Source organism: Mus caroli, unplaced genomic scaffold (assembly GCF_978045245.1).
Source record: "Mus caroli unplaced genomic scaffold, Mus_caroli_1 scaffold_2, whole genome shotgun sequence".
Classification (NCBI taxonomy): Eukaryota; Metazoa; Chordata; class Mammalia; order Rodentia; family Muridae; genus Mus; species Mus caroli.
Window position 1 is genome coordinate 176189386 of NW_028227257.1, and position 11536 is coordinate 176200921.

Genomic DNA, 11536 nt, shown 5'->3' on the forward strand with positions numbered 1-11536 from the left:
ACAGAGAGAGAGCAGTAAGAACAACCCAAGAACGAGCTACAGGTAGAAAGTTGTGATCAGAAAGGAGGATGCACAGAATTGAGCTTATGGAGACAATCCTGTTGGTTATACCAAGGATATTATCTTGTGCCACAATACGGCTGCGCTTTCTCAAAAATTCATGCGCTGATACCCCCTCACCGAGAACCACGTGATGGAATTAGCTGAGGCCTGTGGTACGTGATGAAGTCCTAACGGTGGGGCTCTTAGGGCTGGGAATGTCTTTAGTAAAGCGTTCCCTAGCTGCTTACCAGCCATTCCCACAGTGAGAGGACGCGGAGGAGACCATGGGTGAGTCAGAGAGAGGGCCCTGCTCAGACACCAAGTTTACTGCATGATCTTGGACTTCCCAGCCTCATAAATGTGAGAGATAAGCCGGGCTCCCTTAGGCTCCTATACTATAGGGGCTTCTTTCTCTACTATAAAAGATGCCGGCTTTGATTTTTTTTTCCCCCAGATGTTCCTTCCTGCCTTTCTTCTGAGATATTAGGATTCTTTAAAATCCAGTTTCCATTCCCGCACTGCCTCTAAATTAGGGACAGGGGTCAGTCAGCATGATTACTTTTGTTGCTCCCAATTTTTTAACATAAATCATAATTTTTTTGTCAGTCTCATGTAGCCAAGGTTGGCCTTGAACTCCCAACCCTCCTCTCTCCCTCCAGCCTTCTATTTTGGTTTTTCAGGTGAGTGAGATTCTGACGGTGTTCTCACCTGCCTTCTTAATCTGACAGTAACTAGGATATATATTGGGGGGGGGGATATTTTAATATAAGCTTAAGCACAGGCTTTAAGAGAAGGGGAGAGGCAGTCAGAAGAAGGTAAGACACAGGGCAAGCATGCTGAATAATGATAGCTTTTATCTTTACCCAGGGGGAGGAAGAAAAGAGAGGAATGTAACATGCAAAGGACAGAGAACCCCTCCCTCCCTCCCTTCCTCCCTCTCTCTCCCTTTCTCCCTCCCTCTTCTTTCTTTCTTTCTTTCTTTCTTTCTTTTTCTTTCTTTCTTTCCTCCCTCCCTCCCTCCCTCCCTCACCCCCCTCTCTCTTTCCTTCCTTCCTTCCTTCTTTCTTATTTCTTCCTTTCTTTCTTTCTTCCTTCCTTTCTTTCTTTCTTTCTTTCTTCCCTCCCTCCCTCCCTCCCCACCCCCTCTCTCTTTCCTTTCTTTCTTTCTTTCTTTCTTTCTTTCTTTCTTTCTTTCTTTCTTTCAGATAGGCTTTCATGTGGCTTGAATCAGTGTTTGATGAGGATAGCCTTGACCATCTGATTCTTTCGCCTCTACATCCCATACCCATGTGTGGGTGCTGGCTGCTCAAGAGAAAGTCTCTGGGATATGTTTTTAAAAAGTCTTTCCCAGATGTCTTTTCCAAACAGCCTTGTCTGGACATTGTTGTGTTAGAAATGGGTAGATGGTGACAACCCTCTCTCTCATCTGTGGTTAATACTTTATGGGAAATGCCTGTTAGTACTTTTCTGTTACATACTGAAGAGAAATATCTTTATTAACTGAGAATACACGTGCTTCCCTTTGGCTCGTGTGCTTGTTTGGAACTGAATTAGACGATCTCAGCATGCCTGTGCTCTCTTCTCATCGATCTAGATGTGCGATAGTGCAGAAGAAGGTGTGGACAGCGACACTGTGAACATGTTTGTGGTACACCCGACCACCCCTGCTCAGTACTTCCACTTGCTAAGAAGGCAGATGATTCGGAACTTCAGAAAACCTCTCATTGTTGCATCTCCAAAAATGTTACTCAGGTACCCTGTGAGTACAAAAAGCCCTCTCTTGAGGTTTCTTGTGTCAGTTTTGTATTCTGTTTTCTCTGTATTCTGTATTTAACCTATTTAAGTTTTATTTTATGCGTGCTCTCTCTCTCTCTCTCTCTGTGCATGTATGTGTGTGTGTCCACTACATGTGTGCACACTATGTGTATGCAGGTGCCTATATAGTTAGGAGGAAGTGTCAGATCCCCTGGACCTGAACTTAAAGGTGGTTGTGAGCCAGGTAGTATGGGTTCTGGGGCTTGAGCGCTGCTCTTTTGGAAAACCAGCAAGCGTCCTTGACTTCTGCGCTGTCGCTCAATCCCAAGCAGCTCTTTTGTGGCTTTCTCTGTGGTTTCTTCCAATATTCTCAGGATTCTTGAAACATCACATGAAATTCAAGAAAACTCATACAGTCTCTTTAGGAAAGTGGATGTGTGTGTTTGTGTGGGTGTCTCTGTGTTCTTTTTTTTTTTTTTTTTTTCTTTTTCTAGAAGGACTCTTTAATACAAAATTTTGAAATATAAGCCTTGAAGAAGCCAAGTCAAAATGTAAAATTATTACAATGGTCAGCTTATTTTGGGTGCAGAAGCAGAGGCAGGGGGATCTCTATGACTTAAAGGCAAGCCTAGGCTACATAGGGAGTTCCAGGCCATCCTGAGTTACATAGTCAGACTCTGTCTCAGAAAAGAAAAAAGAAAAACACTGTATTATTGTACAGACTGGGCAAGCTCTTATCATTGTTTTTTAAATATACAGAACTGTATCTTGGAGAACCCTGTATTACTGTGCATGCTTAAGTGCAGTTCCATGCCAGAGTTCTGGAGCTGCTCTTATAAGGCCTGCTCTGAGTTATAGCTGTAGCTCTTCTCCATTCATTGACATGAACTTGGCCATTTCTCTCCCTTAGGCAGCTGTGTCAACTCTTGAGGAAATGGCGCCAGGAACAGCATTCAAACGTGTCATTGGTGATTCATCAGTAGACCCAGAAAAGTAATTTGATGTTTCTCTGTTTTCTACTCTTGGTAGAGGTTTTATTAAGTGAGCAAAATTTCTTCTGTTATATAGGTTTTTTGTGCATGCATGTGTGTGCATATGAGTGCCCTTGAGTTTGTCTGTGTGCACCTGTGTGTGTGTGTGTGTGTGTGTATGTGAGCGCACATGGAAGGGACTGAATACACCAACTTACCATGCTAGGCAGTTACTATACTGCTGAGCTACATCTTAGCCCCTCTCCATATAGGCATGCATTAAGGGGGCTGTGTAGAAGAGGTCAGCCTTTGGGGACAGATGTCACAGAAGGACAGCTGCCTGCCTCAGCAGATGGCTGAGCTCATCAGCAGAGCCCCAAGCAGCTTTATCCCCTTTCTTCCCTTTCTCCTGACACAGTTCTTAAGGATGCTTCTCTCCACACCAATGCCTGCTTTGTCCCCAACAGTGTTAAAACCCTCATATTCTGCTCCGGCAAACATTTTTATGCCTTGCTGAAGCAAAGAGAGTCTCTGGGCACTAAGAAACATGATTTTGCCATCATTCGACTAGAGGAGCTCTGCCCTTTCCCGCTGGACGCATTGCAAGAAGAGATGGGCAAATATAAACATGTCCGAGGTAAAGGCTTGCATGCTAGGGCCCCTTGCTTTACCGACACCTGGAACTATTTCAGGTGCAAAGATGGGGAGATGGGAGAGGCACTAGAATGTCAAATCTCATGAAATCTGAGGACATGCTATAGATGGCCACTGGGGCCATGGCTCTCTTGAGGTCCCACCCAGGGTTCCCATGATCATCTAAGCATGTCTTGAATTTGTGGGTCATATCATGGTTTGCTGTACCATCCGTCATATGTGATAATTGCAATATGATTGCACTTCTGGTACTTAGGATTGGAAAACTTGGTATCTGTAGGCACCTTGTGGGAACTAAGGGATTCCAGAGCTAAGTGTAAATGTAGACTTGGTTAGATGAAAAGTGTTTAGCTATGTCATCAAAAATTGGACTTAGCATGAAAAGCTTGAGTTGTAAAAATTATTGCAGGGGCTGGAGGGATGGCTCAGTGGCTTTGCGTAGTGACTGCTCTTCTTAAGCATCCAGCTCAGTCCCCAGCACCTGTTAATAACTATCTGAAACTGTGGTTTCAAGGGATCTGACACCCTCTTTTGGGCACACGTGTGCTGAATAGATAGATACACATGTAAGTAAAACACCCACACACACAAAATATATTTAAAATATAAAACAAAAACAATTCCCCAAACAAAGAAACAAACAAACTGATAGCAAGTGCTCTGAGGATTCAAAGCAACCTCACTCACTGATGCTGGGTTGCAAATGATTGCAACAACTCTGCAAGATGGTTTCTTTTAGCCGGGCAGTGGTGGCGTAGGCCTTTAATCCCAGCACTCGGAAGACAGAGGCAGGTGGATTTCTGAGTTTGCGGCCAGTCTGGTCTACAAAGTGAGTTCCAGGACAGCCAGGGCTACACAGAGAAACCCTGTCTAGAAAACCAAGGAAAAAAAAAAAACCAGAAAACAAAAAACCCAAGTTACCATGTAACCCAGAATTCCTATTGCTGGTTTACCATGAGAATGGTAATTTCACGGGAAAACCTTCATCCCAGTGCTTTTAGCAGCTTTACTTACTTATTTATGTTTTTGGTTTATTCGAGACAGGGTTTCTCTGTGTAGCCCAGACTGTCCTGGAACTCACTCTGTAGACCAGGCTGGCCTTGAACTCAGAGATCTGCCTGCCTCTGCCTCCCAAGTGCTGGAATTAAAGGCGTGTGCCACCATGTCCGGCTGCAGCTTTATTTTTTTAAAAGCAACTTTATTTGTAATTGTCTCAAGCTGGGAACAATCAATTAATTCTTCTCCTAGGGAGAATAAACACAGTTCCCCTGTAGCAAGAAGCATGTGTAATATCATACTTGTCAATAAAATAGGAAGGAGATACTGCATTGTATCAATCTGCAGAGCCTCAAGGATGCTAAAAGCCAGCAGGCTAGCACTGAGCCCCAGGAATGAGATGATGCTGTCCACAACTTGGACAAATCGCAAATGTATTTTGGTAACCAAAACTGTATGACTCCATTTATAAGGCATTTTGGTAAAGGTGAAACTGTGCAGATAGAGAAAAGACTGACTGTTGCTAATGTGTGTGACTGGGAAGGGTCCTGACTACAATCAGGACGTGGAGCTGTGGGGCTTCAAAGAACTATCTTGCATTGTGATTGTTGTTGTGAACACATAACTAGGTATTTGCCAGAAAAAAAGGGGAGGGAGATCGAGCGAGCGATCAAGAACACAATAGGGGTTTAGAGAGAAGGCACAGGAGTTGAGTGCTTTTCAGTATCTGCATTGGGTGTCTCACAAGCACCTCTAACTGCAGCTCTAAGGGATGCAATAGTTCTAAGGGATGCAGTGCCCTCTTCTGGCCTCCTTGGACACCTGCACACATGGCATCCATTTATACAGACATGCATACCACACATAATAAACATTCTAAAAATGCTAACATGTTGGAAAAGCATATATGTAACTGAAGTTGGAAATTTATCTCTTAACCATCCACCCAGCTGTTCCTCTAAACATTCTTGATATATGAGTTTATATGAATTAAACAATTACGATGCAAAGAAGTCTTTCAATCCCCAGGTCTCCTCATCTTGATTGTCTGGAGTCAGGACTCTTCCCAGTCCCACACATTAGCAACAGTCAGTCTTTTGGTTGCTTGAAAGTTGAAGTCAATTTCTTGTTTTTGCAGATGTCATCTGGAGTCAGGAGGAGCCACAGAACATGGGTCCATGGCCTTTTGTTTCTCCAAGGTTTGAAAAACAACTGGCTTGCAGGGTGAGTGCTTACTCTTGTGCCTATACTCATTCATGCGCTCTCTCTCTCTCTCTGTTGTTTCTCTTGGAGTAACAACATACGGATTTCTTTGCTAGCTTGCTCATTTATTTAAAGATACAGTGAAATAAAATCTACTTTAGGCTAACCAGGATGGTGCATACCCATATTGGATGGTTGGATTCCCTCGAGTTTATGAGTTTGAGACCAGCTCAGGCCACATAGTCAGAACCTGATGACATGCAAGAGGAAGAGAGAATAAAAAGATATAGTTTTAGATTATTCCTTTGGAGGAAAACGTTGAATTTATGGAGCTGTGTTTTTGATTTTGGAATATTTGTGTGGACTTTCTTGTCTGAGGATCCAAAAAAAAAAAAAAAATCAAACCATGAAAAGCTTCAGCACTTAACACCTTTTAGGGACTGAAATGATAATTTCAAAGTTCCAGATTTGGGAGAATGTCAGATTTTGGACTGAGGATATTCAACCTATAATATTATGCTAAAACATGTTTGCATTCCAAAAAACAAAGCAAAGAAAACAACCCCATGAACCTTGCATGTTACCATGTTCCCCACTACTTTTTCATGCTGTTTGGCACAAGTGCTAGAGAAAGATGCTGATGAATATTTTTGGTGTGTTTTTCACCCTGTACCAGTAACACCCAGTTAACACTGATTCCAGATGTGTTTGCAGTTCTGTCAGTCTGTATGCCTGTACAATGCTGTTAGACTCCTCTATGTCTTTATTTTCCTCAGGAAAGGAAAATTAGCAAGAACAGTGGTGCCTCTGCATCATTTTATCCCACACGCATTAGAATGCAGTTCATTCCTTTAGTATGAGTTCAATAGGCTCAAATCATTTTCACATGTAAATACGTCTAGTTAAGGAAACCAAATTATAGGGTTTTTTCACCTTAGCCTGCCTGGAATTCAGGTGGTAGATTATTCCTCCTAATCTGTTCTGTTATTATTTCTTCTTCACTTGAACAAGGTAATAGGGAATATGTGATGTGTACCTTCTTAATGGAACAGAGCAGAACTCTGAGGCACTCAAATGTCACTTGATTTCTTCTTCGCTCCAATGACAGCTCCGTCTTGTAAGCCGACCCCCTTTGCCAGCGCCTGCGGTAGGAATTGGCACAGTGCACCAGCAGCAGCACGAAGACATTCTCTCCAAGACCTTCACTCAGTAAAGTGCTCGGTGAAAACAGGCTCGCCCTGCCCCGCTAAGCAGCAGAAGAAAGTGCGCTTCTCCACTCCCTCCCCTCTCCCTAGCTTAGCCTGGAAGTCTGCGTTCCTCTCAAGTTCTGGACTGATTTGGACAACTGAATCTGGAGTACATGGATTACACAGGGGAACTGACTTTATAAGTACATGAAACAGACAGTAGGTTTCACGCTTTGCAGGACAATAGATGCTTTCGTTAGATGTGAGTGGACTGGAAGACGAGGTCATTAGGCAGCCGGGTTCTGATTCCACTGTAACTGACTGTCAATGAGCAGAGAACGTCCTTTGACCAGAACGTGGGGCTGTGTATAGGCAGCCCCAACACTACCTCTTAATTGGTTCGATACACATAACTTTCCATATCTTTCCTCCCTTTTAAGGTCAGCAATATTTTCGTTTTAAATGTCATCTTAGAACCGCTCTACAAAAGGTTCCAACAGATACCACTAAAACTAGACCATTCTGGATTCATGTTCTTTCAGGTTTGATCCATTATCTTTAAAAGTAAATGCTGTTAAATACTAACCCCTGATTGTATGGTCGTCCAGCTCTGTACCCGTCTAGTCTCCTGTAGTCCAGGCTGGCCTCACAATCACCGTATAACTTAGGACCACCTTGAACTTCTCATCTTTTTACCTCTACCTCCTGGGGGCTGGAATTGCAGACTTGTGCAGCCATGCCCAGTTAATGCTGGAAATGAGTATCCATTAAGAATGGTAGACAAGCCGGGCATGGTGGCACACGCCTTTAATCCCAGCACTCTGGAGGCAGAGGCAGGTGGATTTCTGAGTTCGAGGCCAGCCTGGTCTACAGAGTGAGTTCCAGGACAGCCAGGGCTACACAGAGAAACCCTGTCTTGAAAAACCAAAACAACAACAACAAAAAGAATGGTAGACAAGCTCTCTACCAAATGAGCTACAGCCCTGGCCCCTAATAAATGTTAAGTTATGAGGTATTAACTGTATTAAGATGGACTTGGGTTGTTTTTTTTTTCTATTAAGTTCCCCTTTCCCCATTATATTGCTATGATATTTCCTTTTTTTTGTTTGTTTTTGTCTTGTTTGTTTGTTTTGTTGTTTTTGTTAAAATACATATATAAGGGGGAGTAAAGGGGGATTAGGTGAAAAGTAGACTATGCCAAAACGAATTCTTGAAATCCTAGCCAGCGTTAAGACCGACCAACAGGAAAGGGCCAGCTAATGTCTGAAGGAAATAACTACAAGAAGTCTGGTTAAAGACTAAGTGAGTGGAGGCTCATTAGCTTCAAAGTTGCTGTGTGGAGTCATCTTCAAAACACCTGGCATCCATTAGTTATCAGGTGTGTTTCCACACATGGCGGGTGAGTCTGAAGACCTGGTCTCCATGCCTGTGATATAGATGCAGCTTCTACTGGAACCGAGTGGAGAACTTAGGAGACACCGGCACAGTCAGAGGCAGCTCGCTAGATTTCACCTCCACTGCTGCGTACTTCCGTATTGGATTTGCCTTGTGCACCAGTTCTTTCCGGAGCCTGGCTAACTCCTCCTTCTGCTGCTCCTCTTCCTGCTGCCTGACTTCCTCCAACTGCTGCAGTTTCCAGGCCTCTACTTCAGCCATTTTCTTCTCCAGCTCCTGCCGCTCTTTGGCTCTCTTCTCGGTGGCCAGCTGAAAAGGTTCCTGAACTAGAGAACCAGAAGGGTTCTCAGCCAGTGATTTTTTCTCCTTCTTGGGAACGAAGGGCTCTTGGAAGATGACGGTGTTTGGACGAGCCTTGAAGCAAGCGGTGTCCTTCTGCTTCTGCTCTTCCTCCAGCTGGTGCTTCCACATCTCAGCCTTGTAGGCGCCTCTCTTGTCTGTCTCCAGGGAGAAAGGCTCAGCTTGAGTCACGTTCTTTACCTTTTTCTCTGGCAGGTTAATGGTGTCAAAATGGGGCACAGGAAGTGCCTTGAACTTGGGCACCTTCCCTTTCTGCATCTCTTTTATTTTTTTCTCCTTCTGCAACTGGCGCTCTTTGTCCCGGGTATCAAAGGAGAAAGGGCACACCTACACATTTCTTGCCTCTGCGATGTGGGGCTTATAGGGCATCCCATAATGTGGCACAGGTTGAGCTTTTATCACTACTGGTTTCTCCTCTTCCTCATCTTTGATGGGCACTCGGATCCTGTTCTTCAATGCAAAAACTGGCGACTTCGGGACAGTAGCTGGAACTACCTTCTTTTCAGGAACACCCAAACATCTTCCAAGATCTTTGTAGGACAAGGTATAGAATGAAATTCAAATTGTTCATCTTCTGATTTTTTCTTTGACTCTCGCTCATGAATTCATTTCTTAATTTCCAAATGAAAACCAACAGGCTGAGTAGGAGGCTTAACAGGCGCTCTCTTGGGCAAGATGGGGCCACTTTCAAAAATTCTAGGATCAAGTTCCCGTGCTTTGAATTTGTATTGTTGCAGTTTCTCAAGCTCCTCGGCCTCCTGCTCTGCTGTACTTTTGCAAGTCACAGCCCTTGTATGATATTTGGTCTGCAGTATGGGGGTCTGGGGGTTTCGTGCAATCTTGTTCACAGATTTTGAGGGTAACAAGTTCTCGTCCTTGTTCCTCAGATGGTATCTATTAGGGGTTCGTTTGTGGAAGGCTTCAACCTGCTGTGCAATGGGCACATACGTAGAAGCTGCTTCATCAAATGTTCTTTTCTTCCCTTTGGACAGGTTGAAAGGCTTAATGATAGTGCATCCTCTGGTTCCTCGGGCAGGTGTGGAAGAAGTTCAGACATGAAGTTCACTTCCTTATACTCTTCCTGGTTCTTGTGATGTTGCTTGATTCGTTCATCTGTGAGGAAGTGAAAGTCGACTGTCTTGGTAACCTGGCTCGTGGACTTCTTCACAGGTTGCCCTGGCCCGGCGAGCGTGAGCTTCTTGAATTCTTCATTCTTCCTCCGCAGCTCCACCACCTCCTGCTGCATTCGCAGCCTTTTCTCTATCTCCTGCTCCTCAGTACTCTTTAGAACCTTCTCCCTTGCCAGGCGGTGGTGGCGCACGCCTTTAATCCCAGCACTTGGGAGGCAGAGGCAGGTGGATTTCTGAGTTCGAGGCCAGCCTGGTCTACAAAGTGAGTTCCAGGACAGCCAGGGCTATACAGAGAAACCCTGTCTCGAAAAACCAAAAAAAAAAAAAAAAAAAAAAAAAAAAAAAAAAAGAATCTTCTCCCTTGCAGGTGGCACACCTGTCACAGTGTGCTTGCCCTTGGCTTTCTCCAGGGTTTCTCTTTCATTCTTTCTTGAAGTGGCTGGAACACTATCTTCCTCCAGGTTCTTTTTATGAGAAACTTTCATTCTTTTCTGCGGGGGACAATCAGTGATGGGAGCAACGCATCTCTTGGCTTTCATTTCAATAGAGGCAACATGGTTTTTCTCTTTCTGCTCCAAATCCTTCTGAGCAGAGAGTCTAATAGATCTTCTCTGAGGCTGGACAGGAGTATTTCCTGATGCAGCTCTCTTAGCATTCAGGGAAGAACAATCATTTGATGGGATAGACTGTTTCTGAAGATTTTCCTTTTCTGTCTCTTTGTGGTAAGTGTTGTCAACTGCCTTTAACGGTGTGACGAAGCCCTGTTGAAGTTTGGCTTTTCTCAAGGAATTCTTCCCCTGAAAAGGTTCTCCTATTCCGCTTTGGCGAAGAAACTTGTTCTCCAAGTTGGCCTTCTCATCAAACCATGAGTCTATATTTTCAGTATCTTCTTCAGCATCCAAAGACGAAAAATTGATAAAGTCGGTGGGGGCATCGAAAGAGTAAGTAGTCGGGACTTGTGACATTGCCCCAACTTAGTGCAGAAAAACAAGCTTTTTCCAGGATTCTAATACTCTCCTCAATAGACTGTCTTCTGACACAATTTGTCTCTTGAGTCCACCTCTCTTACAACCTTGCTCAAAGCCACAATCAAGTTCTCAAGTCTCTTGAATTCTTGCAGTCTGGCAGACACTTCTCATGAAGAACCTTCACCCTACTTTCCCGGTTTCAGCTTGCACCAACTCTAGGAGTCCAGCGACTCACGGGCGCGTCCCTCTCTCTCTTTATTTTTATTTTTGAGATAGTTCTGGCTAGCCTAGAACTCTCTGTGTAGAGCAGGCTGGTCTTGAACTCAGAGGTCTCTCTGTCTCTGTCTTCTGAGTGCTGGGAATTAAGGTGTGTACCACCATGCCAGACTATTATTTGCATTTTAGAATAATGCTGCAGTTATTTAGCATTTTTCTAGTATTTGCCCCCTTTCTTTCTGTGACAGGTCCCCTCCTGTCTGCAGCTGGCTCTATCATTGTGCCAGCTCTTTCACCCTTTCCCTCCCGTTCTTTTCTGCATCCTTCAGTCCTTCTTTCTTGTGCTGAGCCTTATGAATCTTGTTACTTCGTTACTACTTATATAAATCTGTAAATTTAATAAGAATAATAGTGTATATTTAAGTTTAAAAAAACATAATGTACCTTTATTCTCTTATCTTTTGGTTTCTTAAATTAAAAGATATTAAAACTCTAAATAAGATGGAATTTAATATATTTAAAAAATATTTTTGTCTTGCTCTTTCTAAATTTCTTCCTATGCTGCATCTCACAAGTTTATTATTTCTTGTTACAGTTTTCCCTGACTGAGCTATGAAAATGTCTTCTGTCTTTCTACCTTTATCTCAGCCACATTCTGA

General features: G+C 43.6%; 2 protein-coding genes across 2 annotated transcripts in view; one reads left to right on the forward strand and one right to left on the reverse strand.

Annotated features, from left to right (window-relative positions):
- Window positions 1-7832, forward strand: part of Dhtkd1 (dehydrogenase E1 and transketolase domain containing 1) — a 39470-nt gene extending 31638 nt beyond the window's left edge. Inside the window, exons 13-17 of the mRNA XM_021149085.3 lie at window positions 1637-1801; window positions 2708-2790; window positions 3236-3405; window positions 5557-5642; window positions 6730-7832. Coding sequence (XP_021004744.2) covers window positions 1637-1801; window positions 2708-2790; window positions 3236-3405; window positions 5557-5642; window positions 6730-6834 — 609 coding nt within the window. The 3' untranslated portion in view covers window positions 6835-7832. The remainder of the gene's footprint in view (window positions 1-1636; window positions 1802-2707; window positions 2791-3235; window positions 3406-5556; window positions 5643-6729) is intronic.
- Window positions 7833-8208: 376 nt separating this feature from the next.
- LOC110290294 (targeting protein for Xklp2-like) lies at window positions 8209-10747 on the reverse strand. Its single transcript, XM_085835214.1, is given in 4 exon segments — window positions 8209-9078; window positions 9081-9611; window positions 9614-9867; window positions 10060-10747. Coding segments are annotated over 4 exon segments (2208 nt in total). The 5' UTR covers window positions 10659-10747; the 3' UTR covers window positions 8209-8254.
- Between the last annotated feature and the right edge of the window lie 789 nt (window positions 10748-11536).